The 26797-nt window shown below is 46.2% G+C and overlaps 1 protein-coding gene across 4 annotated transcripts in view; it reads left to right on the forward strand.

Annotated features, from left to right (window-relative positions):
- Positions 1-26797, forward strand: part of Armc2 (armadillo repeat containing 2) — a 125851-nt gene that overhangs the window by 65677 nt on the left and 33377 nt on the right. For all 4 annotated transcript variants that reach the window (XM_042262008.2, XM_042262010.2, XM_076552386.1 and 1 more), the window contains exons 11-13: positions 511-734; positions 15833-15978; positions 20063-20162. In XM_042262008.2, the coding sequence (XP_042117942.1) occupies positions 511-734; positions 15833-15978; positions 20063-20162 (470 nt within the window). The remainder of the gene's footprint in view (positions 1-510; positions 735-15832; positions 15979-20062; positions 20163-26797) is intronic.

The raw sequence follows: 26797 nt of genomic DNA on the forward strand, positions 1-26797 counted from the left end.
TATGCAGACTTGCTGGGTAAAGCCACGAGGAAACCTGCTTAGGGAGGGGGGGCGGGCATTCTTAAGCTGTTTTGGGAAGGGTGAATACTATGTCCAAAAGATCCTTCTCAGTAACAGGTTGATTTCAAAGTTCCCATGTGATCCATGTCCCCTCAGGAGAGCAACAAATACATTCTTCAAGATTTGTTGAAAATGTAATTCTTAGAGGGCCTTTGTCACAGGTATTCAACAATAACTTGAAATTTTTATAACTTAAAAATAAAGTCTGGTAAATATTACTAAGAGCCAAGGAATGGCGTCTGAAAGAAGGCGTTCTTTTTTGCATGTGAACAACCTCTTCTTTCGTGCTCCTCACTATTGCGGAGTTCTGTGGTAGCTGAGACTTCCCTGCTTGAGGAGGAACAGAGAGCGTCTGCACGTAGCTTTCGATGAATGTATTTTACAAAGTGTGTGCCATCATCACGTTTGCTGCCATACTCGGACATTTATAGAAACTCCTCCTTTTGGCAGAATCGCTACTGGAGGTGCTGAGGGGTGAAGACTTGCAAAGTAACACTGAGGCTTTTTTGTACTGCATGGGGGCTCTGAAATTCATTTCCGGGAGTCCGGCATTTCTTCCCGAGATGATCGGCAAAGGTGCCGTGGAAATATTGACAAAGTTGATACGGCAAACGAGCGAGGACACAAAGAAACGCGGCGCGTGCCTGCCTAACGCAGGCAACTTGCTGGTCCAGGTGAGTGCTGTACTTGAAAAGGTCAGAGATGCGAAAGGCGCTAGCTTCCTAACCCCATTTAAAGTAGCAGATGAGAAGAAGCCTTTGCATCAGGAGGGGACCCAGGGTCTCAGAGATCAAGGGTAACGGCCGCTGGCCAGTCAGTGTGCGCTCTGTTGAGACTAGTCCATGACTTTGGCAGAACCTTCCATATTGTTTGCAGATAACCACCCCCGCTGTCCTGCAAAGGTCTCAGGGCTGAAAGCCAGGCTTGGTGGTGTGCACCTGGAATCCCAGGACTTGAGAGGAGCAGGAGGGGTCAAGACTTCGAGGTCGTTCTCAGCTAAGTAATGAGTTTGAGGCCAGTATGGGCTTCTTGAGACCAAGGATAGGGAAGGAAGGAGGGAGAGAGGGAAGGAGGGAGGGGAGGCCGGAGCTGGGCCTGATGCGGGGGTCTGTTAATTCCAGCCAATCAGGAAGCTGAGGCAGGAGAATTGAACATAATCCAGGCTCTTTCTCAAATAGAAAGTAAAGAGAAAGCTGACAAGGAGGGCGAGGGAGAGGCTGAGGAGGTAGGTCGGTGGTAGAGTGCCTAGCATACTCAACTAGCACCCTAGTTTCCATCGAATAACAGTAACAAAGATGGAGGCATGGGATTTGTGGGAGCCCAAATTACTCAGGGTCAGAGAATCTGAGCTTGCTTTACCCAGCAGGGCTGCATAAGGAGATAATTTGGCCACAAGAGTGGTTACCAGGTGTTTGGAAGGGTCTGTGCATGGCTGTATGATGTGCTTTGATCTTGCAAGGGGGAGGTCTTTTGCCCCTCCCCTTGGCATATTATGAAAAGCCCTTTGGAATAAACCTCAAGGCTGTTGGGTATTGACCTGGGCCCTCCCGAAACTATCCCGTGTCTCTGTCTTTCTTCTCATTGGCTCGGTCTCTCTTTCTATCTGATGTTTTATTTTCCCTCTCCCACCTAAGAACCCTTCAATAGGTGGGAAAGGTCAGAGCTGGACTCCCCAGCAGTCTCCCACAGGGAATGGGAAGTGTATGTTCTTTGCACATCAGTTACATACAATGCTGAGAATTTCCAGGGCAGACACTGAGATTGTTTATAACTGATAGTCAAGGACACATCTCTGGTCTGCAATGACAGAGGAGTTTAAGATACTGGATGAAGTTCTGTCATAAGCTCTGCAGATGCCACACAGCTCTGGGGACCACGGGAACTCAGGTAATAAAACCAGGTATAATTCATCTGGCCAGAGCAGGAAGAAAAATTTTCCTCTGTGTTATGGAGTTTTATTACTGCTCTTGTGACAGATTAAATTTCACAGTTAAATTATTTCCACCAAAATCTCTCTAGTTCTCATTTTCTTTTGTAGATGAGATTTTTACCCTTAATAGCATTTATATATCAAATAATAGCATCTTTGATGTAATAAGTCATGGGATCTGAAATGTGCTTGTCAATTAACAAGGATGGATTGAACCTTTACAGTGCTCTAAATCTTTGGGAGAGCATGTTAAAAATTAGATTTACACCCTGACTTCAAGATCCTTAGAAATTTATGATGATTATTAATTTTAGATTTTTGTCCTCCATTTTGAAAAAGATTATAAACAAAGCAAAATCCCACTGGAATGCTGTATTTCGTAAGGGGGGCTTATGAAACATTCTTTTCTTTTCTTAGATTTGTTTTATTTATTATATATACAATGTTCTGCCTGCATGTGTGCCTGAATGCCAGAAGAGGGTGCCAGATCTCATTATAGATGGTTGTGAGCCACCCTGTGGTTGCTGGGAATTGAACTCAGGACCTCTCAAAGAGCAGTCAGTGCTTTTAACCTGACCCATATATATCTCCAGCTCATAAAGCATTCTTTCCATGTTGACAATGTTTTGGATCATTTGTGGCTTTTTTCTTTTTGAAAATAGTTATTTCTGATTATATAGCAATGATCATTTCTGCTAAAATGTAGAAAATATAAGGAAAAGTATAACAGTCATCTGAGCTATGTGTGGTAGCACACAGCTGTAATCATGACACCCGGGAGGCTGAGGCAGGAGGATCATGAGCCTATCTCAAAGCAAAACAAAAAATAACTTGAGATATTTTTATCCTGAGCTATATGGACATACCTTCAACATTATAGTGTCATATATATACATACATACATATATATATGTATATATAATGTAATATATATTACAGATAGAATTGTATATAACTAAATCTGTATTTTGTTTCTGAGACATGATTTCTGTACATAGCCCTGGCTGTCCTGGAACTCACTATTTAGACCAGGCTGGCTTCAAACTCAGAGATCTGCCTGCCTCTGCTTCCTGTGTGCTGGGATTAAAGGCGTGTATTAAAAGTGTGCATTAAAGGTGTGCCCGGCTCTACTCTGTATTTTTAATAGTCGATTTGTTTCATGTCACCTCTTCTCTTTTGGTTTCTTTATTCAGTCAGCTTATATTGTTCACATCTAGTACTTTTTAATTTATATATTTAGTACTTTTTAATGATCTCATAGGTTTAAAAAAATGGGACAGTAAAAAATCTCTTGCATCATCTCTGTAAACTTATTTGATACTTTTTCCTCCCTGTGATAAGGATATACCTCTGTGGTGGTTTGAATGAGACTGGCCCTCACAGGTCATAGGTTTGAATACTTGGTCCCCAGTTGGTGGAAGTGTCTGGGAAAGATTAGGAGGTGTGGCCTTGTTGGAGAAAGTGTGTCACTGGGGGTGGGCTTTGAGGTTTCAAAAGTCTACGCCAAAGCCGGGCAGTGGTGTCACATGCATTTAATCCCAGCAATTGGGAGGCAGAGGCAGGTGAATTTCTGTGAGTTTGAGGCTAGAATGGTCTACAGAGCGAGTTCCAGGACAGCCAGGACCGTTACACAGAGAAACCCTATCTCAATAATAAATAAATAAATAAATAAATAAATAAATAAATAAATAAATAAATAAATAAATAGTCTATACCAGGCCTACTGTCTCTCTCTCTCTGCCTGCTACCTGTGAATCTGGATGTAAAGCTCTCAACTACTGCTCCAGGACCATCCCTGGGGTTACTGTGTCTGAGCCGTCACCACGCCAGCTGTGGGTATCATAGACACACTCCCCCACCCCTGCCCACTAGCTGTGGGTACCGGGTACCACGGACACACTCCCCCACCCCTGCCCGCTAGCTGTGGGTACCACGGACACACTGTCTACCCCTGCCTGCCAGCTGTGGGTACCAGGACACACTCTCCACCCCTGCCTGCCAGCTGTGGGTACCGTGGACACACTCTCCCATGCCTGCCCACTAGCTGTGGGTACCAGGACACACTCTCCACCCCTGCCCACTAGCTGTGGGTACCACAGACACACTATCCCGCGCCTGCCCTGTGCTTTGGTGTCAATGATTAGTGTCCTGCAGTACATTCACCTCTCTGTCACTCTCATTCCCCAGGCTCTGGCCTCCACTGTTCCTTCTGCCCCAAGGTCACTTATTCTCCGCAGTCCCAACCCAGGAGACACACTGTGCCCATGAATCTTACCTCCCAGGACTCCCCCACAGAATCTCACCACCCCACTCCCCTCTACTCTGTACAGCATTCTCCAAGTACCTAACTTATTTTCAATTTGAATATTTAGCATCCTTTTCTCTTGACTCCAGTTTCCCAAAATCCTCCACACACCTCGGGTCCAGCAGCAGGTGATTTCCCTCCGTTCACCTGTATCCTTAGGGAAACAGGAGGACTTTAGGCCTGTGCCAGAGCCCACTGTGTGTACATCCGATAAAAAGGCCCCAGAGAGGGCGTCAAAGTTTCTACAGCGCTCTGGTCCAATGGTGCCTGCTGGTGTCATGTCCCCTCCGCCCCCCTCCCCCACCCCGTGTTTTCTGGCTTAACATACCATCTTGTTATTATCAGAGCCTCAAGTGATATATTTTTTTCAATAGAACAAAGTTGTTTTTCAAAATGCCTCGTACTGGAGTTAGCTAGTTCTGAAGTCTGGTGTGTCTGCTCCTTGGCTGAAGCCAAGGAATATTCAATTCACAAGTGTCTGTGGGTGGCTGTTCCGTGACATGCTTGGATGCGAGGGTACTGGTCATAGGACATCCACCAGCAGGGATAACTCTTCATTAAATCCCTACGACCAGAGAAGAGTCACCCATAATGTATACATTTCCACACGGCCAGTGTTCCATCTGTGCTGTGTATCAGACAGACACACGTCATATAATTTTGGCATTTTGACAATATGAGGGCTTCACCCGTGCTCTGAAGATGGAAGTTGGTAGAATCACAGTTAAGCTATAAACTGTTAAAGTCCAGAGTACACGGAGTAAGGAACACAGGCTAGCTGGAAGGCCAGGCCCCTTAAAGCCTGTAGTAAATTACCTGCCCCAGGGGAGCAGCAGAGAGAGGAATTAGCCAGTGTTGATCAGCAGGAGGCTATCATGAGGTGCTGGGCTTCATCTTTATCTCTAAAGGACAACCTTTGGGATGGTGTAGCCTTAGAACTGAGGGAAGTCCCTGAGTTGCCTTTGTCAGAAACACTGACCTGTAGCCGAGTGTGGTGAGGCTGGTGTGTCCCTAACCTCAGCCTGTGGGAGGCTGAGACAGGAGAAATGTGAGTTTGAAAGCTGAAAAGAAATAAATAAAACTTCCATATTTAACTAAATGTAAATTCATAAAATGTTGCAAAAATTGTAAACCAAGGACCCAAGTACCCACCATGAGGTCCCAAGTACCCACCATGAGGTCCCAAGTACCCACCATGAGGTCCCAAGTACCCACCATGAGGTCCCAAGTACCCACCATGAGGTCCCAAGAACCCACCATGAGGTCCCAAGTACCCACCATGAGTTCCCAAGTGCCCACCATGAGGTCCCAAGTACCCACCATGAGGTCCCAAGTACCCACCATGAGGTCCCAAGTACCCACCATGAGGTCCCAAGTACCCACCATCCAGCCAGTGGAAACATCTTATCAAAAGCAGAAGCCATGAGGGCACAGTACACTTGACTACAGCTCTGCATCTACATATTTTGCTTCACACGATGTCCCTAAGGTTAATGACACTTGGGGAGGATCATAATCCAGAGGATTGGCTACTAGGCTTGATAATTTTTTGATGATATGCAAATTGTAATGACTTATTTTCACTGAATCGGGACAGCTGTTTTTCATTTATGGACTTCCTATAAAGGAATACCTTATCCCCCAGGGCACCTGGCCCTTACCACTCCCTTGACATGGGAAAACAGACATTCAGAGTCCACCCTTCTCTCTCTTCTGCCCTTTCTTGGGAGGCAGCTTCCCAGTGGTAACTCACGCTTGCTTCTGACTGTCCAAGGGCAGCAGGCCGGAAGATGTGGGGAGAATCCCAGTCTTGTAATGCCTTGGTTTCTGAACTATGGAAGGGTGGGGCCCATCACTGTGGTTGGAGGATGAATTTTACAGCTGAGTCCTCAAATGCCATTTACCTACCCAGTCACAGGCTCTGTCTGTCCCTATATCAGAATTTTCCCAGGCACTTGCCCTGAGAAGATCCCTTCCCAGGGTCCTGGGGAAGACACTATGTCCGGCGTGGGGTTAGCTGAGGGAAAAGAATCTATGTACACCATGCTCTCTTGTCCGAATACTTTATTTCTCTAACACAAAATTCTATCTACACAGCTTCAGTTCCGTCCTGACACTCAGCTCCTCTCTGCCCCTTCTTTTGCTGTCCTCTCATAGTTTTAGTAAGCACCTGTGCTTTCAATCTCCTCTTCATCCTCCATCCCTCCGTCTTCCATCTTTCCTTCCTCTCCTACTCCCCGACCTGATTCAAATCCTTATTCTCTACAAAAGATCTGCCCTGTTCCTTTTCCTCGGGCCAGGAATCCTGCTCCAGTCCTTACTGCACCTGGTTATGCAAAAGGCCCTGCTGTCCTCAGTCTGTAGCTCTGCATTGCTACTAGGCCTGAAGGAAGGGGATGGTCTGAGCTTCATTTGCACAAGAAACAAAGATGTGCATCTACAGCCTGCCTGTCTCCAAGGCCCTGCAAGGGTGTTAGTTACCTAGTGGATCAGCAGTAGGTCTGAGAAATTTAAAACTGTTTGCCATATGGCTTAGTAGTATATGAACGCACAAGAATTTCATAGCAGAAGACAGCTGATGTATATTAAAGGTTGAATAACACCAAATATTTCTTGATAAATGGCTTCCCTCTTGAAGAACTCCTTGGTCAATCAAGGTATTGCGTATTGTATATAGCTGGGCTCTGCTGTGGATATCTGTGTGCTGTGAATGTGTTGCTCTGATTGGTTAATAAATAAAGTGCTGATTGGCCAGTAGCCAGGCAGGAAGTATAGTATAGGTGAGACAAACAGAGAAGAGAATTCTGGAAAGTGGAAGGCTGAGTCAGGAGACGCTGCCAGCCACTGCCGCTATGAGAAGCAAGATGTAAGGTACCAGTAAGCCACAAGCCATGTGGCAACTTATAGGTTAATAGAAATAGGTTAATTTAAGATATAAGAACTACACTTGGGAGGCAGAGCCAGGCGGATCTCTGTGAGTTTGAGGCCAGCCTGGGCTACCAAGTGAGTTCCAGGAAAGGTGCAAAGCTACACAGAGAAACCCTGTCTCAACTGAGCCATTAGACCAAACAGTTTAAATAATATAGCCTCTGTGTGTTTATTTGGGTCTGAGTGGCTGCGGGTCTGAGCGGGACTGGAGGAAACTCCAGCTACAGGACTCCTACTTCATATTCTTGTGGCCCATGACATCCTTAGAGTTTCAGAAAATACTATGTTGTAACGGCAGCTTACTTTTACAAGAGGAAGGAACCGGGACTGGTCTGGACCGAGCCTCCAATCAGGAAGGAGGGGTAGAGCACAGCATGGCCAGGAGGAGTAGGCTGAAGCTCTTTCCTCAGCAGCCAGGAAGATCGAGGGTGGGGAAATATGGATGCACGCTCACTGTGCGCAGTGGCCCATTTGCTTGCCATTACATTATCATGTCTGCTCAGCCCTGCCTCTTCCCTGTGAATATATTCACTGTGGCGATGAAGAAATGCCACTAACTTTTAGCATGGAATTGTGAAATCCAGAGTTACCATTTCATCGCTTAGTGGTTTTTAGCTTTTGAGACAGGATTTCTGAACGACCTGGAACTTCAGAAGTTCCCACCTCTGCCTCCCAGTTGCTAGAATTACAACTGTACACCACACCCATGATTTTGTTTATCTTCAAGACAGGGTTTCTCTGTGTAGCTCTGGCTGTCCTAGAACTAGTTCCATAGACCAGGCTGGCCTCAAACTCAAGAGATCTGCCTACCCTGCCTCCCAAGTACTGGGATTAAAGGTGTGCGCCACCACCACCCAGCACCATGCCCCTTCTTCCTCAGTAGTTATTAATATATCTTCTCCAGACCCCATTTCTTCATTTTGACGCATCAACATTCTATGTAATTTATACAACTTCCAAACTCCCTCCTGTCTTAATGACATATGATTATTAAAATGAAAAGGATCAGTCATGTATTCTCTTTCCCAAGGTAAAAAGACCTCCACGTAGTAAAGAGATACCCAGTGATGGACATAGGCACATGTCAGAGCCTCGAAATAGGACATTGTGGGTGGGGAAGACTGGGGTACTTCCTGCTGGAGTCAAAGAGCCGTGGTGGGAGATGGGTAGGCAGGTCTCAGCAGGCTTGTGAATGAGCAACTTTCCTCTGCATATGCCTGCCTGGACTCCCATGAGATTCCTGGAAAAGTTTGGCTCTAACAGTTTCATGTGTACAGTGACACTGTGTGTTGGTATCTTGTATTTCCGCCAGACTGTATTCACCATATGTGAGACAACGGGAAACCTCGTGGGTTACCACAGAGGCTTGGATTCAGACATATATGTGGTCTCAGTTGGGCAAAAGTCCAAAGACTGAGTGTGCTTTCGTTAATGGGGGAGGTGGGTTTAGCTGGGGTTAGAAAACCAGCTTTGGTGTTGCAATCATGAGGCCTCATTTGTGGTCTCTGGGGACGGTGTTTATCCCTTCACAGCGTCAGCGGGAAGTGAACCGCTTTGCAATTGGCAGTTGAAGTAAAACTTGAGGGACGTGGGGTGTGGGTATTCCAGACAACTGAGAGAGAAAATAAATGTGTTTAGAGACAAATGTCAAATAGAGTGGGAGAAGAGCACTGGACAGGGAGCCTGAGGTCCAGGACTCCAGGCTACCGGGACGCTTGTAGACTTCCTGTACCCCAGTTTCCTCGTCTGAGAAACGCGCACCAGTTTTTCCTGCCTGAGCTACCATTGTTTCAAGCGGCAAATGGGATGATGCACACAAGCTGCTTCGTTAGCCATGGAGTAGCTTGTCAGGTCATCTGCCTAACACCTTTAGCAATACTGAAGAGTGAAATGGAATCCTGATGCTGGCTGTGGTTGAAGCAGCACGGTACTTTCTAGGCTCCTTAATCATAGCGTGCCCAAATGTTTCTTTGCAAGATTCTTTTTAGATTGAGAAAGTGAGTCTCCTGTGGCAGTGTCCTGACTAAGGCTGAAAAGTCCTTCCTGCTCAGCTTGCTTGGCCTCGGGCGCTAAAGGAGGGAGTTCTGAGACGGCAAGTTAGAGTCTTTCGGATCTGTGGCACCCCGTATGCCTGAGTGGTAGCTGTGGTGATATTTTATTTGGCTGAGGATTTCCCAGAGGTAAGACGTGGCTGGCTTGCTCTCTCATCTCCCAGCTGAGCTTTATTGGGGTGCACAAATAAAATATCACCACAGGTAGCTGCTGCTTTTAAACTCCCAGAGAGGAAGAAAAAGCATGTCACCCACTCTGGAAGGAGACAGTTGGGGTGCTGGGGAGGGGTGGGACTCCTGCCCACCGAGTACCCTCTTCTTCTTTGCTCTCCACTGGAGCAGGGGACGGCAGCAAGGGGGCTGGGCCTGTGCTGTGGCCGACGCCAGGGCCCTCGGAGTCTAAGACAAAGTCCTCTAGTTTTCTAAGGCCTTTTCAGCTCATTACTGGTCAAAAATACAATTTAAAATCGGTCATTACATACCAATAGTCAATTTAGAAAAAAAATGTATACTAAATTTTAAGGGTTCTTGGGTATAATGCATTTAAAAGGCTATTCGAGCCTTTATATGTTTCACAGTAGAGTGCTTACCTAGCAAGCACAAGGCCCTCGGTTCGGTCCCCAGCACCAAAATGTAAAATAAAATAAGAATGGTCTCCCGATATTGATTGCACCACGAGACTTCAAGACTCAGCACGCTCAGTGCCAGACAGGCAGCTTGGCCGGAGGGGGGCGGGATCTTGGGGTGTGCTGCCTGGCTGAGGGCGGTGCATGGGGAAGTGGGCAGTAGATAGGTAGCCCAGATGGAATGTTCCTCCCTTGATAAACGGCGGCAAACATTTCGGTTCCCTTTGTTCCACTCACCATCTAACAAAAGTGGGCGCACTGAGCCCTGCTCGGCCTCCCTCTCAGTCAGTTGCACAGCCTCTGTCTCCGTTCCCTGTCCCCAGCCAGCTCTTCCTGCCTCTGCCTGCCTCGCCTGCTGCAGAGCTAAGAATCGCAGCTCCTGGTTTCTCCTTTGTCTCCTGGTGAAATGGCAGGTGGGAGTTGGGAGTGGATGGCCCGGGCAAGCCCTTCAGAAGCTTGCCTCTTTAGATCTCTGCTTTCTCTAAAGAAAGGATTGGAGAGGCCTAAGAGTGCAGGAAATAACAATATCTAAGGAGATTCGGGAACTGGTGGAGAGAGTAGAGGGGGGCAAACCTATCTGTGAGCGAAGCGTGCCCTCCCATCAGCTCCAGCCCGCAGACAGGGTGGATGGGCTGCTCGGAGTGGAAGATAACCGCCCCCAGGGCGCATGCCTGGAGCACCCCGGCTCAGCTCAACGCCTTGCTACTCCACTGTGAGTTTTTACTGATTTAAAATGTTCACTTTCGTGAGCGGAGCTCAAGAGTTGGAGTGAAGTTCAGAACTAGGTTCGGAACTCGCCCTTCTGGCCACCGTAGCCCCTCCCCCAGCCCCTCCCCCAACCTCTACTTCCCGGAAGTCTCTAACACGGGAAGCTTCGCCTCCCCACTTCTCCTCCTTCCTTCTGTGTCTTTTCCCTCTGGGTGTCATTCACCCAGTTGCCAGCAATTAAACACTGGAAAGCTTGAAGAGATGGATTATGGAGGGCTGTCTGAGACGTTAAAAGCGCTTGCTGCGCTTGTAGGAGAAGATCCAGGTTCACCACTCAACCCCCGCGTGATGGCTCACAGTAGTCTGTAACTCTAATTCCAGGGAATCCAATACCCTCTTCTGGCCTCTCGGGACACCAGGAACTTGCATGGTACACATGCATACATGCACACAAACATATTAAAATAAAACCCTAGGAAGGGAGGGAGGGTGGGAGGGAAGGAGGGAGGGAGGGAGGGAGGAAGGGAGGGAGGGAGGGAGGGAGGAAGGAATGGTACACCAGAGGGACTCTCCACGAGAGAGGAGGTGCATGAAAGCACTGATTTTGTGTGTGTGTCATATATATGTTATATAAAAATAATGTAATTATATCTAATAAATAATACGTCACACACACACACACACATACACACATATATAATGGCTGCAGAGGGAGGGACTTGAGCAAGGTGGTGTTGACAGAGAAAGAAGCACTGACTAGTCACTATACCATCTGCGCAAAGAAGTGGACCTCGCTGGGCCCTGCAGGTGAGCAAGAGGCTGAGGGTAGTTGAGGAAGACACACCGAGTGGCGGAAGTATGTTGAAAGGCAGGAGTCGGGAGGGAAAGAGGCAGGGAAAGGAGGTGAATTTGGAGGCATGGACTGGGGGAGCGAGGGCCTGGAGGACGTGGATGATGTCCCTTGGCTTTGGGAGGTCAAGGAAGGGTAGGTTTTGAAAGCCCCTCGTCACAGAGAGTGGCCTTGGGGAGAGCCGGACAGAGAGTGACAGATGGTGTCTACTCAGGGGACTGTGGAGATGGCAAGAGCCGAAGCTGTGGGAGAGATGGTGGCCGCCAGAGCAGGCGCAGAGGAGAGGAACTCTCTTTCGTATATGTTCATGCCAGCCTTGGACCTGGGGACACAGTGAAAAGACAAACATGTCACATGCCGTCCCTGAAGCTTCCGGCCCAGAGCAGACAGGCAGCCAGAGGAGAGTGCAGAGTTCTTGTAGGGTCTGTGGCAGGAAGTGGCATTTGAGTGATCGAGAACAACCAGATCATGAGGTCATGGTCAGGCCACTGAGTCTTATCTTGAGACAAATGGACACAGCACCCGGGCTTCAGGTGACAGAGAGCAGGGGCGACTTTGTAAGCCTGGGCACCCAGACTGATGGCTGATGATCTGCTGAGGTGTTACCAGACAGTTTGCACACAGGGGTATGAGCTTAATGTATTTTTTTCCTGCCAGCACTACTATTGATAGATGCAGAAATGCTCAAGAGATCATATATTACCCCTACAACTACATGCATGCCACACAATGCAGCAACATGATTGTATTAATGTGTGTGCCTCCACTCCTGCTTTGGACTGTTTTGGGGGGTAGAGGACAGGATCTCATCCCAGGCTGGTTCCAGTTTATTATGTAGCCAAGCTTGGTGTCACTCACAATCCTCCTGTCTCAACCTTTGGAGTGCTGGGATTGCAGGTGTGAGCCATTATGCCCAGCCACTGGGTCTTTTACAAAAATAATGTGTTTGGAACGGAAGAATCGTAAAACTTGAACCTTTTCTAATGAGAGGAGAAAATGGAGTGGGGGAGGGATGAACTAGGGTTTAAATTAGGAGCAAGAGTTCCCAGGGACACTGTGACCCCTTTCTAGCCAAAAGCTGAGGAGGTTGGTGAGGGAGCATGGTGACTGTGCCCCATATGCGACATCCACGGTTTTTCAGCCATGGCAGACAGAGAGAAGAAATTGTCTTCATAGCATGCTTGGCACACATGTTCCTGGTGCCCATGGGCTCTGCCTGCCCTGGGGAAAGACAGAAGTCATTCAGGCGTTGGTTCTCCAGTTTCCTGGGGGGAAGTGGGTGAGCCAGCCTTTAAACCAGAGGTTCTCAACTCTTGGGTCGCGACCCCTAGACTGACACAGGGGTGGCCTAAGACCATCAGAAAACAGATATTTACATGATGATTTGTAACAGTAGCAAAATTGTGATTATGAAGTAGCAATGAAAATAATTTTATGGCTGGGGGGGTCACCACAACACAAGGAGTTGTATTAAAGGGTCTCAGCATTAGGAAGGTTGAGAACCACTTTTAGACTCATGAATCAGTAGTGCCCAGGTGCCAGGGGAATGGGAGGGGCTGACTCAGATGATACATAGTTGGCCAACGGAGGTCTGTGGTCGACTGGAATGTGCGAGGCGTTTATATCCCTGCTGATTGGTGATGCAGCTTTCAAGAAGGACCTTAGTTCAACACGATCAGTTGTATTTTAATCAGTTATATTTCAGTTCATTGATAAAAAGGAAAAACTAATCAAGGGTGCCAGTCATCTCACTAAATTTTTTGTTGTTTATTTGGTTTGGTTTTGTTGTTGTTGTTGTGTTTTTGTTTTCGTTTTGCGGCAGTCTCCTAGCCCAGGCTGGCCTCAGATTCTCTCTGTAGTCGAGTCTACCCCGTCTCCACTCCCTGTCTCCACCCCCTGTCTCCACCCCCTGTCTCTACCCCCAAACACTGAGATTCCAGGTGCACTGGGTTTGCATCAATTGCTTTTTAAAAGTGTACCATGCCAACAACATTGCCTTCCATTTGCACAGAGCTTTACAGTATACACAAATCATTCTTACATCGTCTACACTCCATACACCCACCACCCAGAAAGTGACCAGGGGAAGGCCACTCGGCTTCCCACAGATGATGATCTAGAGGGTTGAGGAGTGAGTGATGGTCCTAATCCTACCACAGTGGCTCTCAGGCCCGGGCTCCCTCCTCTGCACCTCTGGGGGAAGCTGGCAGCGAAGGGCAGCCCCACCCTGTGCGGTGGACACTAACAGTGCCGTCCACACATCCCATTATCTCCTCTCGTCTCACATGATAAGACAGCCAGTGAGTCCCGCCCCACCCCGAGGTGGAGGTACTGTGGGAGAGGAACGAAGCAAGCCAGGCTGGAGGTGGGGGACCCAGCGACTCTTCACGGGTGCCTTGCTGAGAATCCCATGGAGAAAGATCACACTGAAAATTAAAATCTCTAGACAACAAAATCACTGCCACACATTTACCAAATTGCTCTCTTCTTGACCCTCAGACAAAAGCCCACAGCAAAAATCTTTCTGGAGAAAAGCTCTTAACAAAATGTGCTAAATTGGTAAGAACTCAGCATTCTGAGTAAAGTGAGACTAAACGTCTTTCAGAACTATTGGCTTCATCCTTCTTCAGTGCCACTTAGAAGAATTTAGGGAGGGGAACTGGGCAAACGGATCACACCTGTAATCTCGGGCAAGAGGATCACAAGGTCAGCCTCAGCTACATGGCAAGTGTGAGGCTAGCCTGGGCTACACAGGACCCTGTCTCACAACAACGAAGAATGTAGGGGCTGGTGAGATGGCTTAGTGGATAAGGCTTGTGCCACCAAGCTCAGGACCTAAACCTGACCCCCGGAACCCACCCGGTACAGACAGAGAACTGCCTCTCAGAGGTTCCCTGACCGCTACATGAGCACTACAGCATGTGGGTACCCCTCCCCATGTACACACACACACACACACACACACACACACACACACACACACACACACACGCACACACACATATGCACACACGCACATATGCACACACACACATATGCACACACACATGCACATGCACACACGCACACACATGCACGCGCGCGCACACACACATGCACACACACATATGCACACATGCACACGCCCACACACACTCACACTCACACTAAATAAATAAGTAAATAAATAAATGAATAAATAAAATTTTTAAAAGAATTTGGAGTGGGAAGGTTCTTATATGCAGTACTTGGGCCTAGACAGGGTCAAAGACAAGATGATGATTGTTTAACTCTGAGGGTTTTGCAAACTATTTAATTAAAAATATTAATATTCCAAGTGAGTTCCAGGATAGCAAGGACTAAGCAGAGAAACCCTGTCTTTGAAAAACCATATATATATTCCATCTACATATTTGTTTGAGACAGGATCCCTCTTGTAGCCCAGGCTGGCCTTGAATTTGTAACCCTGTGTCTCACCTTCCTTGTGCTGAGACTATAGTCATATGCCACCACACCCAGCAGTCTTCCATTCTCCACAACTGAGCTGATTTGGGCTTTGTTGCTGTGGGACAGTCTGTATGTCAAATTACTCTGATTGGTCAATAAGTAAAACACTGATTGGCCAGTGGCTAGGCAGGAAGTATAGGTGGGACTAACAGAGAGGAGAAAGGAGGGAACAGGAAGACAGAAGGGGTCACTGCCAGCCGCCCGCCAGGATAAGCAGCATGTGAAGATGCTGGTAAGCCACGAGCCATGTGGCAAGGTATAGATTTATGGAAATGGATTAATTTAAGATATAAGAACAGTTAGCAAGAAGCCTGCCACGGCCATACAGTTTGTAAGCAATGTAAGTCTCTGTGTTTACTTGGTTGGGTCTGAGCGGCTGTGGGACTGGTGGGTGACAGAGATTTGTCCTGACTGTGGGCAAGGCAGGAAAACTCTAGTTACACTTCATTGTTCTCATCTCACGCTGCTTGTGCACGGACTGTTCCCACCCCTACCCCCCTATCCCCACCCTCCACCACCCTCCTCACCCCCACCATCCCCACCACCACCATCCCCACCCCCACCATCCCCACCTCACCCCCACCATCCCCACCCCCACCATCCCCACCCCACCCCCACCATCCCCACCTCACCCCCACCATCCCCACCCCCACCATCCCCACCTCACTCCCACCATCCCCACCCCCACCATCCCTACCATCCCCACCATCCCCACCCCCATCCCCCCACCATCCCCACCTTCCCCCCACCATCCCCACCCCCACCCCACCATCCTCCCCCACCATCCCCACTCCCACCCCAGGGGCACTCCGGGGAGGCGTGGCTTTCCTAGTGGCATGGCCCTGTTTCTAAGCTTTACTTAAATGACACAAGCATACGTTTCCCTAGACAACTGCTACGCTGAGAAACTTGGCCGACTCACCGCTGACGAGAAGCAGGCTCCTGAAGGTCGGGGCCTTCCCCCCGCTCTGCACAGTGATGGAGCAGTACATGGACGACAAGGATGTCTGCACCAACATCGCCAGAATATTTAGGTAGGTAGACCGAATGTGAAGACACCTCGTTAAAAGTGCTGTACTGGGGGTGGGCTGGGGGGAAGGCAAGGGGAGGAGCAAGAGGGGGGAGAACAAGGGAATCCGTGGCTGATATGTAAAATTAAATTAAATTATATTTATAAAAAAAAAGTGCTGTACTGGTCAGTTTTCGTGACTCTCTCATAGAGTCACCAGGGAAGTGGAAACCTCAGTTGAGGAATGGCCTCCATCAGATCGGCCTGTGGGCATGTCTGTGGGACATTTTCTTGATTAATGTGGGGTGGCCCAGCCCACTGGGCAGGAGGGCCTGGGTTATAGAAAAGGTAGACTGAGCGAGCTATGGGAGGTAAGCGCTAAACTGCATTCTCCATGGTCTCTGCTCAGTTCCTGCCTCCGCGTTCCTGCTTGAATGTCCGCCCTGCCGTCCCTTCCCTCACTGATGGACTGTGACAGGGAGACATGAGCCAAACAAGTCCTTTCCAAGTTGAGTCAGTGTTTTATCACAGCAAAATAGAGCCGATGCTAATGTACATTTTGAGTTCTCTCTAGTATTTGTGTGCCTAACTAGAAAGGAACTTTCCCCGCTTTGAGTTCGTCTGCAGCCAACACCGTGAATGTAGATGAAAACACCCGACTCAAGCTGGTTTCTTGTGTGAGTGTAATGCCACTCTAGGCTGGCTGTCAGGTACTTAGCACGCAGGAAGGCTGTGAACTAGCCAAATGCGTGTGTTACTTTGCTCGCCTGTCTTCTTTGCCCCTTGGAGACAAAGAACGATGTCCCACAAAACATATCACAAGTTTTGGCGTACCGGATATAACACTCAAGTGCTTTATCTCAAAAAGGAGATTGCTGATTCAAGTCTGGTCTGGTTTAATTTGTAATTGTTATTTTTGAAAGGTCTCTGATAGGAGTTCAAGAGGGACATTGAGATAGACTGCTGGAGTATAGAGTTCATTAGAAAATATTAATGCTATGGAAAGACAGACAGATAGACAGCATGGTGGGTGTAGTTGGAGGTTTTTTTTTTTTTTACTCTTTGAAGACCCACCACCCAGCTCCCAAAGAAATACACAGAGACTTATTTTTACTTATGAATTCCCAGCCTTAGCTTGGCTTGTTTCTAGTCAGCTTTTCTAACTTAAATTATCCCGTTTCTCTTTAACTATGTTTTGCCTCTGGGCTTTTTACCTTTCCTTATCCTATATGCCTTTCCTTCTTACTCTGTGGCTGGCTGTGTGGCTGAGTAGCTGGCCCCCTGTGGCTGGCTGTGTGGCTGAGTAGCTGGCCCTGGCGTCCGCCTCTCCTTCTCCTTTTCTAACTCCTCACCCTCTTCCCTAGGTTTCTCCTCCTGTTTATTCTCTTTGCCTGCCAGCCCCACGTATTTCTCTCTCCTGCCTAGCTATTGGCCGTTCAGCTCTTTATTAGATCAATCAGGTGTTTTAGACAGGCAAAGGAACACAGCTTTGCAGAGTTAACCAAATGCAGCATAAAAGAATGCAGCTCATCTTTGCATTATTAAACAAATGTCCCACAGCATAAACAAATGTAACACATTTTAAATTAATACCACACAGCAGGTGGGAGCTGTGAAGAGAGGAATAAGAGCCCGCCTGGAAGGAGTGGTGTCTCTCCTTATACCTTTCTGAGGATGAGCACGTTTTTACAGCGCACACCTGTGGCCAGGCACTCTGGGTCCTGGGCAGGAGGCAGGAAAGGGTGTGGGGAGCGGGATAAATATCCAGTACCCTCTTTTGATGTAAACTCACTTCCCCGGGTGAAAAGCCCTGGCACCTGAAGTCCATAAGGCAGAGATGGGCAGACAATGCTCTGTGGGTGCTGTGGCTGTCTGCCAGAGGGCAAAGCTGCTGTGTGGACTGTGGCCAGGACAGCTCAGTGCTAGCATTACGTTCTTAGAACTTTGTGTCAGTTGTTTGAACTTGGACTCCCACATTCACTAGTCACCTTTGCACCCACTGTCCCACATTTGATAATCATTTGAAGCTAGGTTGTTTGAAAGTAGCCAGATGCTGATCAGCTTCAGAAATGCCTTTAAAGTTAGGCATTTACGTTTTTCCTTCTATGCGCTTGGCCAACAGTCTTACAAGATGATTCTCCACCCCGTCTATCTCTGTTCTCTCTCTCATCTCATTGTATTGCCAGGGCTGATCCCAAACTGCTGAGCTAAAATGGTCCTCCTTCCTCTGCCTCCTGAGTAGACAGACTCCAGGTACTTGCCGCCATGGCTACTAATTCACTTCTTTTTTTTTTTTTTTTTTTTTTTTTTTTTTTTTTTTGGTTTTTCGAGACAGGGTTTCTCTGTGTAGCTTTGCGCCTTTCCTGGAGCTCACTTGGTAGCCCAGGCTGGCCTCGAACTCACAGCGATCCGCCTGGCTCTGCCTCCCGAGTGCTGGGATTAAAGGCGTGCGCCACCACCGCCCGGCTTAATTCACTTCTTTAAAGACCACATATGCTGTCATGTTTTCCACTTAGTTCAGCTTCGAACAGTTGTTTTTTTTTTTAAATAGAATTTGTTCATTTTTCCCCTAAGTTTTCAAACAACATTAAATGTTCCACCTCAGCTTTTAGAGGCTGAGGCAGAAAGGTTGCAATTGTTTGAGACCAGCGTGGAGTACATTGTAAGATCCTGTTTCAGTGAATAAATAAATACAGTGTGTGACTCTGTACTCTGTTGCTCTGTGGTAGAGCGCTTGCCTAGCATGTGAGAGGCCCTAGGTTTGGTTTCTAGTACCTCAGTCAATCAACGATCATTTTAATTGGTTCTATCTGTAATGATAGTTTTTTGTTTTTGCTTTTGTTTTTTATTTTACTTATTTGTAACCACGGTACTGTACTTACTGCATGCTGGTCAATCAAGTACTTTCCAAGAACTAATCAAATACATGTCATGATTGTCACCTCATCCAACGTAGAAGGAAACCAAGGCACAGAGAAATGCAATTGTTTTCCTAACATCTTACAATCAGTAGGTCACAGAGCCTCAGTTCAGGTCAGGCATCTTTGACTGTAGAAATCACTTTTTTTTTTTTTGAGATAGGGTTTCTTTGTGTAACAGCCCTGAATGTCCTAGAACTCAATCTGTAGACCAGGTTGGTCTTGAATTTACAGAGATCTGCCTGCCTCTGCCTTCTGAGTGCTGGAATTAAAGGTGTGTGCCACCACCGCCACCCAGCTAGAATTCACACATTTTACTCCCATATTATGTGGCTTCTTTGTTATTAAAATTGCTTTTCATGTTTAGTTTGACTTTCTTATGATTTTTTTGATTTCCTTGATCAGTCTTGCAAAAGGTTTGACAGTCATTAGTTTTTTAGTTTTTTTTTAAAGATTTATTATGTATATTGTGAATGCCTTATGTATGTATGTATGTATGTATGTATGTATGTATGCATGTATGTATGTATGTATGTATGCATGTATGTATGTATGCATGTATGTACACCACGTGTGTGCCTGGTGCTCTTGGAGGTCAGAAGAGGCTGCTTCCTCCTCAGAGGAGCTGGAGTGACAGCTGAGCCACCATGTGGGTGCTGGGAACTGAGCCTGCGTCTCTGCAAGAGCAGCCAGTGCCCTTAACTGCTGAGCCATCTCTCAGTCACCAATCATCAGTTTTTGCAAAGAATCAACCCTGTCCTCCCCAAGTTGCTCTTGGTCATGGAGTTTACCAGAGCAATAGAAAGAGTGTAGGACACTGTGATGCCATCTTTGCCATCTTTTTGGGAACCAAACTCAGGGGCTCATGCTTGCTAGACAAGTGTTTACCACTGAGCTAAGTCCTCAGCCCCACTAAGGAAAGGGCTTTAAAACATTCCCTCTGCCCTCCTAGAGTCTAGAGCAGGTAGCAAGCCTCTTTGCATTTTCTCTGGACTTTGTGAACTAAACTTTGTCTTTGTAAATTAACTGTAATCTTTGGACAATGAATTAACTCATTTCTCTGGACTGCATAAGGTATCTCTAGACTTCTTTTCATGAATTTGCATGACCTGCAGTTAGAATGATATTCTGTGCACTTAAATAAAAAAAATAGAGTTTATTCTTATTTTTCCCATTTGGCATTTCCCACAGCAAACTGACATCTTACCATGACTGCTGTGCAGCCCTGGCAAGCTATTCCAGATGCTATGTCTTGTTTCTGAGTCTACTGAACAAATACCAGAAGAAACAGGTCAGTCACACATTTCATTCTTTCTCAGTGTCTGTGCACTGGTGTACTTGTGGAAGCCCATGTTGAGTGAGTTTATGTTTTTTAACATAGTAGCCCCTGCTAGAAGCTTCCATTAGTGGTATAATGGCCCCAGGAGGCAGTGAATACCTGCAAGGATTGAACAGAGAATAATCTAAGGCAGAAACTGCCTCCGTGAGATATGGTTGTTATGGGCGGTATTTGATTTAAGGTGTGGACCACAGGAGTTCCATTGGTCTTGGGGATTTACAGATTGCCTACATGGGTTGTCCTAGGGTGGGCATGAAGTACACTGGTTATTTCAGTAGAAGACCCACTGAACTTCACCCCAGGCTTATGGAGTTAGATGGGCAGAGTGAGGCTTGTCCATCAGCATTTTTATAAGAACCATGGGGACTTAAAATGCAGGAAAAAGCTTAGAATCCTCCACAGGAGAGGTACCTTGAAGATTCTTTTAGCCTTTAAATTTCCTGATTCTTTGATCCTGTTGTATTTTACAATATGGAATTTGGAGGTAAAGTATTTGAAGATTTATTTCTTTATGTGTATATGTGTGTGCCTGGGTGTGTGTCTGTGTACTATATGCATGCAGGGACCTTAGGAAACCAGAAGAGGATATTGGATCCCCTGGAACTGGAGTTACAGATAGTTGTGAGATGCCTGATGTGGGTCCTGGGAACTGAACCTGGGTCAGAGCACAAGTGCTCTTAACTGCTGAGCCAGCTCACCTGCTTTCAGGACAAAATATTTATGAAAGAACATAGCTTTAATGGATCAGGAAAATGTATAATACATTTTTTACATTCTAAAATTGTACTTATGCCTTTATTTATTCATTATACATACATACACAATGTGTGGAGGTGAGAAGACAACTTGTGCTGGTTGTTTTTTTTTTTCTACCACATGGGACCTAGGAATTGAGATCAGATCATGTTTGGCAGCAAGTTCCTTAACCCAATGAATCTTCAAGTTCCTTAACCCAATGAGTCTTCAAGTTCCTTAACCCAATGAATCTTCAAGTTCCTTAACCCAGTGAATCTTCAAGTTCCTTAAACCAATGAGTCTTCAAGTTCCTTAACCCAATGAGTCTTCAAGTTCCTTAACCCAATGAATCTTCAAGTTCCTTAACCCAATGAATCTTCAAGTTCCTTAACCCAATGAATCTTCAAGTTCCTTAACCCAATGAGTCTTCAAGTTCCTTAACCCAATGAGTCTTCAAGTTCCTTAACCCAGTGAATCTTCAAGTTCCTTAAACCAATGAGTCTTCAAGTTCCTTAACCCAGTGAGTCTTCTTGATGGCCTTATAGTTGTTTTCAATTGACAAATTTAGCCAGATGTGGTGGTACACATCTGTAATCCCAGCACTTGAGAGGTGAGGGAGGAATATAAGTAGTCAACTGGGCTACACTCAGCTGTCTTAACAAAGCAAGCCTCACAAGTGGCTTCTCTTTAATATGGTGTGTTACTTGGTACAAATAGTAACATTTTGACTATCTGTTAAATATAGACTTCTTTTATTCACCTTTGTAAATGACAAAAGGGACATTTTAAACACGAACTCATTATGTATTTATTTTGAACATGGCAAGTCCTTAAAGTTGCTTAATAGCAGCAGCTTCAGGTCAGTAGCTGAAGTCACATATAGACCCAGATGATATTCATCCAAAGTTTTTGTTATGTCAGGCCAGGCCACCCTAAATCATATGACCTATTGCCACCAAATGGAACTGAATTTAATTTTTCCAGTCAAGTACTTCTGCTGAAAATGACTAAATTTGTCAGCTTACATTAGTTTAGCCATTTATTATTCTGCTTTTAGTGATAGAGAAATTTCTGTCATTGCCTCAATTTAAAGATAAGACCTTGCTGAAAGTGCTGGTAAGTTCTTATGTTAAAAACTGATCTACAAATATTTATTTATTTGTGTATGTGCACACATATGAGAGAGATGGGGTTGAACTCAGTGGGGCAGGAAATAGACAGCAGAGGGCAGAGGCAGACAGAGCCTTGCTGTGTAGCCCAGGCTGGCCTGGAACTCATTTTGTAATCCAGGCTGAACTATCCTTGAGGTCCTCCTGCCTCATCCCCCCAAGTGATGGAATTATAGGTGTGTGCCGCTATGCACTGCACTGCAATTGAGTTTTCCTTTGAGTATTTAGGCCACAAACCCTTCACATGTGTGCTTCGTATTTTCTACAAACTGTATCCTTTAAAAGGCTTCGGGATATGAGATTTTCTCATGTCAGATGTCTTAGTTAGGGTTTTTATTGCTGCAAAGAGACATCATGACCACTGTGGGAGTCCAGGTCCCACCTTTTGAAGCGTTCTTAGGAGGAGGAGAGAGGGATAAGAAAATATTAGATAGAAAGAGAGACCTAGCTGACAAGAAGAAAGACAGAAATACAGGATAGCTTTGGGAGGGCCTGGATTAATACCCAATGACCTCACCCTTTATTGAGAAGGGCTTTTTATAATATGCCAAGGGGAGAGGCAAAAGACCTCCCTCTTGCAAGATCAAAGCACACCATACAGCCAAGTGTAGACCCTTCCAAATACCTGGTAACCATGCCTATGATCAAGTCATCTCCTTATGCAGCCCTGCTGGGTAAAGCAAGCTCAGATTCTCTGACCCTGAGTAAGTCCTCACTATATAGCCTCTGTGGGCTCCCATGGGTCCCCCTTCTTAATAATTTAAAGGGCCCTCAGACCCCTCAGATGGACTGTGCCTGTCTTAGGTCATCTTCTACCACTAGACAGCTTTTCCTGTCATTGAGATACACTTTCTGCCAAGTGTACTCTGTCTTAGGTTGATATCTAGCAAGAAGGAATTACCTGTCACTGACTACCAGCCTCTGGCAGGGGATGGTTCAGAGCTTAACTCTATTTAGCTCCAAATCAGCTTTCTACTAAGAGCTTGCAAATAGCTAGAATTACCACATCAATACTCCTGCTCCCTATGGCTGCCATACCTCCCAGTAAAGGAGTAGAGGATGATAAATATAGAATGGTCTTTCTGAATGGGTCTAAGATGACTACAGCAGTCTTAGCTGTACCAAGCCCTTTTTAAATCAATAAACTCCTGGTGCAACTGCACCAAATAAATCAGTAAACTCTTGCTGCAGCCACATCAAACCCAAGAACTCCTTAGCATAACCATACCATGGTTCATCAACATTAACAGGTTAACATAATTCAAGGATGAATATTACTGTACATAATTACAATTCTTACAAACTTACATGCAAAAGCAAACTCTCAATAAAAGTATTTACACTTTACAAACTTTAGCAAACATCCAAAAGTAATTCTTAATAGAGTTTTTACACTTTTTGCTAATAAAACATAGGGTACATTAACACAAGTTAACATTATCCATACAAAACAAGAAAAATTTTTTTTTCAAAAATTAAAGAGACTGAGGAATATTAACTCCACCTTTTCTTCATAATTTTTTAAGCTGTATCTTGGGCCTCATTAGAAAAAAACAAATTTCTTCATTTCTACACAGTTTGTGAATCACCACAGTTAATAAAAACATATATGCATACACAAAACAGTTCAGAAGTCATCACAGTTGATAGAGTCTATATGCATAAGTAAATTCAAAATTACCCCATTGCAATTAAACCACTCCTGTTCATCCCATTTCTTAAGTCTGAAAAGTTCAAAAAGACAGTTCTGGTACCAGTCTTAAAGTTCCTCTGAGCACTCAAAATCAGGGCCTGGCTCATCAGCTGCCCTGTAGTCTTTGTATAGCTGTCAAAGTTGTAATGACTCTGAAGCAAACAGCTCTGAATATGAGGAGTCTCATTACCAAAACTTACTGCAGTTCCCCTTGCCTGCAACCCAGTTCAGACAAGCATCTCTGAAGCCTCACTCTCAACCTCAGAGGCACTTTGAGTTAATTTTTCCCTAGGCAACAACTGCTCCAGGGCAGAAGCTGCTCGCTGGATGGGGAAGAGCTCTTTGTGCAGCCAGCATAAACTGCCAGCAAACAAATTGCACAGCTTTTGCTGCTAGCTCTGTTCAGCTTCTACTGTTCCAGGCTGTCTGTGCCTCCTATAACTGGCCCATCTGCCAAGGACCCCTGTGTCCTGAGGCTAGAGGGCTCAAGGTTCCTCCCGCCATTACGAACCACAGCTTTCAACAATTCTGGTTCCAGGAGTAAACCCAGCCTTGGCCAGTTGTGGCTGCTGCACCCCCAGCTCCATTACTTGCAATGGCAGGGGTCCTTCTCCACGTGCTACCCCGCTCCATGGCTGACCAGTGCTGGCCACACAGCTCCACTTCACTCTGCTGCTGTGAGCCCAGGCTGGCCTGAGTTCCATGGCATTCTGTCAGCCAGCAGTTACCCCTGAGTCCACAGCACTACCTCCGCCACTGTTCCACCCCAGGGTGATGCTGCTCCACTCAGCTCTCCACCCACACTCTGCCTGAACTCTCCCAGGGCATCCCTCACTCAGCTCTGGCCACTAGGGACTCTGGCTCCTGGTGCTCTAGCCACTGTGGTCTGAAGTCTCTGCTGCTCTCCAAGCTGCTGCCTGCCATTCATCTCTCGCTGTGCAGCATCTCTGCTTGGCTTGTCAAGGTTGCTCATAGCCTCAAGCCATCTCTCTCCAGCTGGCTGACTACATTGTCCCACCATGACTTCTTCCCTACAGGAATCACACAGAACCCCATTGCTTGTACTGCCTCACTTGGCATCTGCTGTTGTTGGCAGCTTCTGGAGCTTCTGAAGCTGCTTAGACTGCTACGTTCGCAGTGGCTGCTAGGTCTTGGACGCTGCTTTCTGCATCCCAGGTCCTATCCATACTCAGGGGAAAAACTACTCATAACCCTAAGTGACTTTCTTATTAAAAAGAAAGCCTTCATGGTATCCCTGGACCTAAAGCTTATATTCTCCAAACTTATATTTTTGGTTGTGAGCCTAGCCTTTAACGGCTGAGCCATCTCTCCAGCCCTATTCTCCAAACTTTACCAAAACTTTCTTTTACAACTTTAGAGAAACCATAGAAACATAGATAGACAGAGACAGATAGAGGTACTTGCTGCAGCCTAACTTGAACTATTCTGCTTTATTTATATTTACAATTTTATTCCTGAAGAATAGAATACTACTGCCTCAACTTAATTACCTGTGCTTTGCGGTACCCCTTCTCTCTTATCTTTTGTACCTAAGTCCCATGTTCTGGCACCATCTGTGGGAGTCTAGATCCCACCTTTTGAAGCGTTCTTAGGAAGAGGAGAGAGGGACAAGAAAATATCAGATAGAAAGAGCAACAACCTAGCCAATAAGAAGACAGATATACATGATAGCTTTGGGAGGGCCTGGATCAATACCCAACAGTCTCATCCTTTATTGAAAAAGGCTGTTTATAATATGCCAAGGGGAGAGGCAAAAGACCTCCCCCTTGCAAGATCAAAACATACTGTATAGCCAAGTGTAGACCCTTCCAAACACCTGGTGCCTGTGGCCAAATCATCTCCTTATGCAGCCCTGCTGGGTAAAGCAAGCCCAGATTCTCTGAACCTGAGTAAGTTCTCACTAGATAGCCTCTGTGGGCTCCTACAGACCATGACAACTCTTACAAAAAGACAATTTAATTTAGGGTGGCTCGCTTACATTTTCAGAGGTTCAGTCCCCTATCATCATGGCAGGGAGCATGGCAGTGAGCAGACAGACTTGGTGCTAGAGCTGAGAGTTCTACATCTTGCAGGCAACAGGAAGTTGACTGGCTGTCACTCTGAGGGAAACTTGAGAAAGAGACCTTAAAACCCACCCCACAATGGCACACTTACTTCATCAAGGCCACACTTCCTAATAGTGCCACTCCCTTTGAGGGCCATTTTCTTTCAAACCACACCACATCAGACAATAAATGAACTTGTCTAATCTATTTTAAATCATTCACAATACACCATTTACTTGTGTAATCAAGCATTTAATTTAGATTTTATAAATTAAACTATCTTTAATCTGACTATAATCTTTTGACAATGAATTAACCCAAGGATAAACTTTGTTATCTTGGATTTTTTTTTTTGCTTTGGGGGGAGGCCAAGGGGGCTATGTTTTGGAGACTGAGAAGTGCACTCCCACACATGTGCCTATGGAGGTCAGAGGTCAATGTTGGGCAGTGTCCTCTACTGCTGTCCACCTTATTTTTTGAGACAGGAGCTTTTACAGAAACTGGAGCTCACTGATTGGCTAGGCTGGGATTACAAGTGGGTGCTACTTCACGCAGCTGTTTTGTGGGTGCTGGGGATCTGGACTCAGGCCCTCATTCTTGCATAGCAAGCAGGTTTCATGGAACCGTCTGCTAAGCTCCAGGAGTTTCTATTTTAAGAAAAAAAAGATATAAAATATAGTTTAGTCAGGTGGTGGTGGCGGCGGCGGCGGCGGCGGCGGCGGCGGCGGCGGCGGCGGCGGCGGAGGCAGTGCACGCCTTTAATTCCAGCACTTGGGAGGCAGAGCCAGGCAAATCTCTGTGAGTTTGAGGCCAGCCTAGTCTACAGGGAGAGATCCAGGACAGGCTCCAAAGCTACACAGAGAAACCCTGTTAGAAAGAAAGAAAGAAAGAAAGAAAGAAAGAAAGAAAGAAAGAAAGAAAGAA

This window comes from Peromyscus maniculatus, chromosome 16 (assembly GCF_049852395.1).
Source record: "Peromyscus maniculatus bairdii isolate BWxNUB_F1_BW_parent chromosome 16, HU_Pman_BW_mat_3.1, whole genome shotgun sequence".
NCBI lineage: Eukaryota > Metazoa > Chordata > Mammalia > Rodentia > Cricetidae > Peromyscus > Peromyscus maniculatus.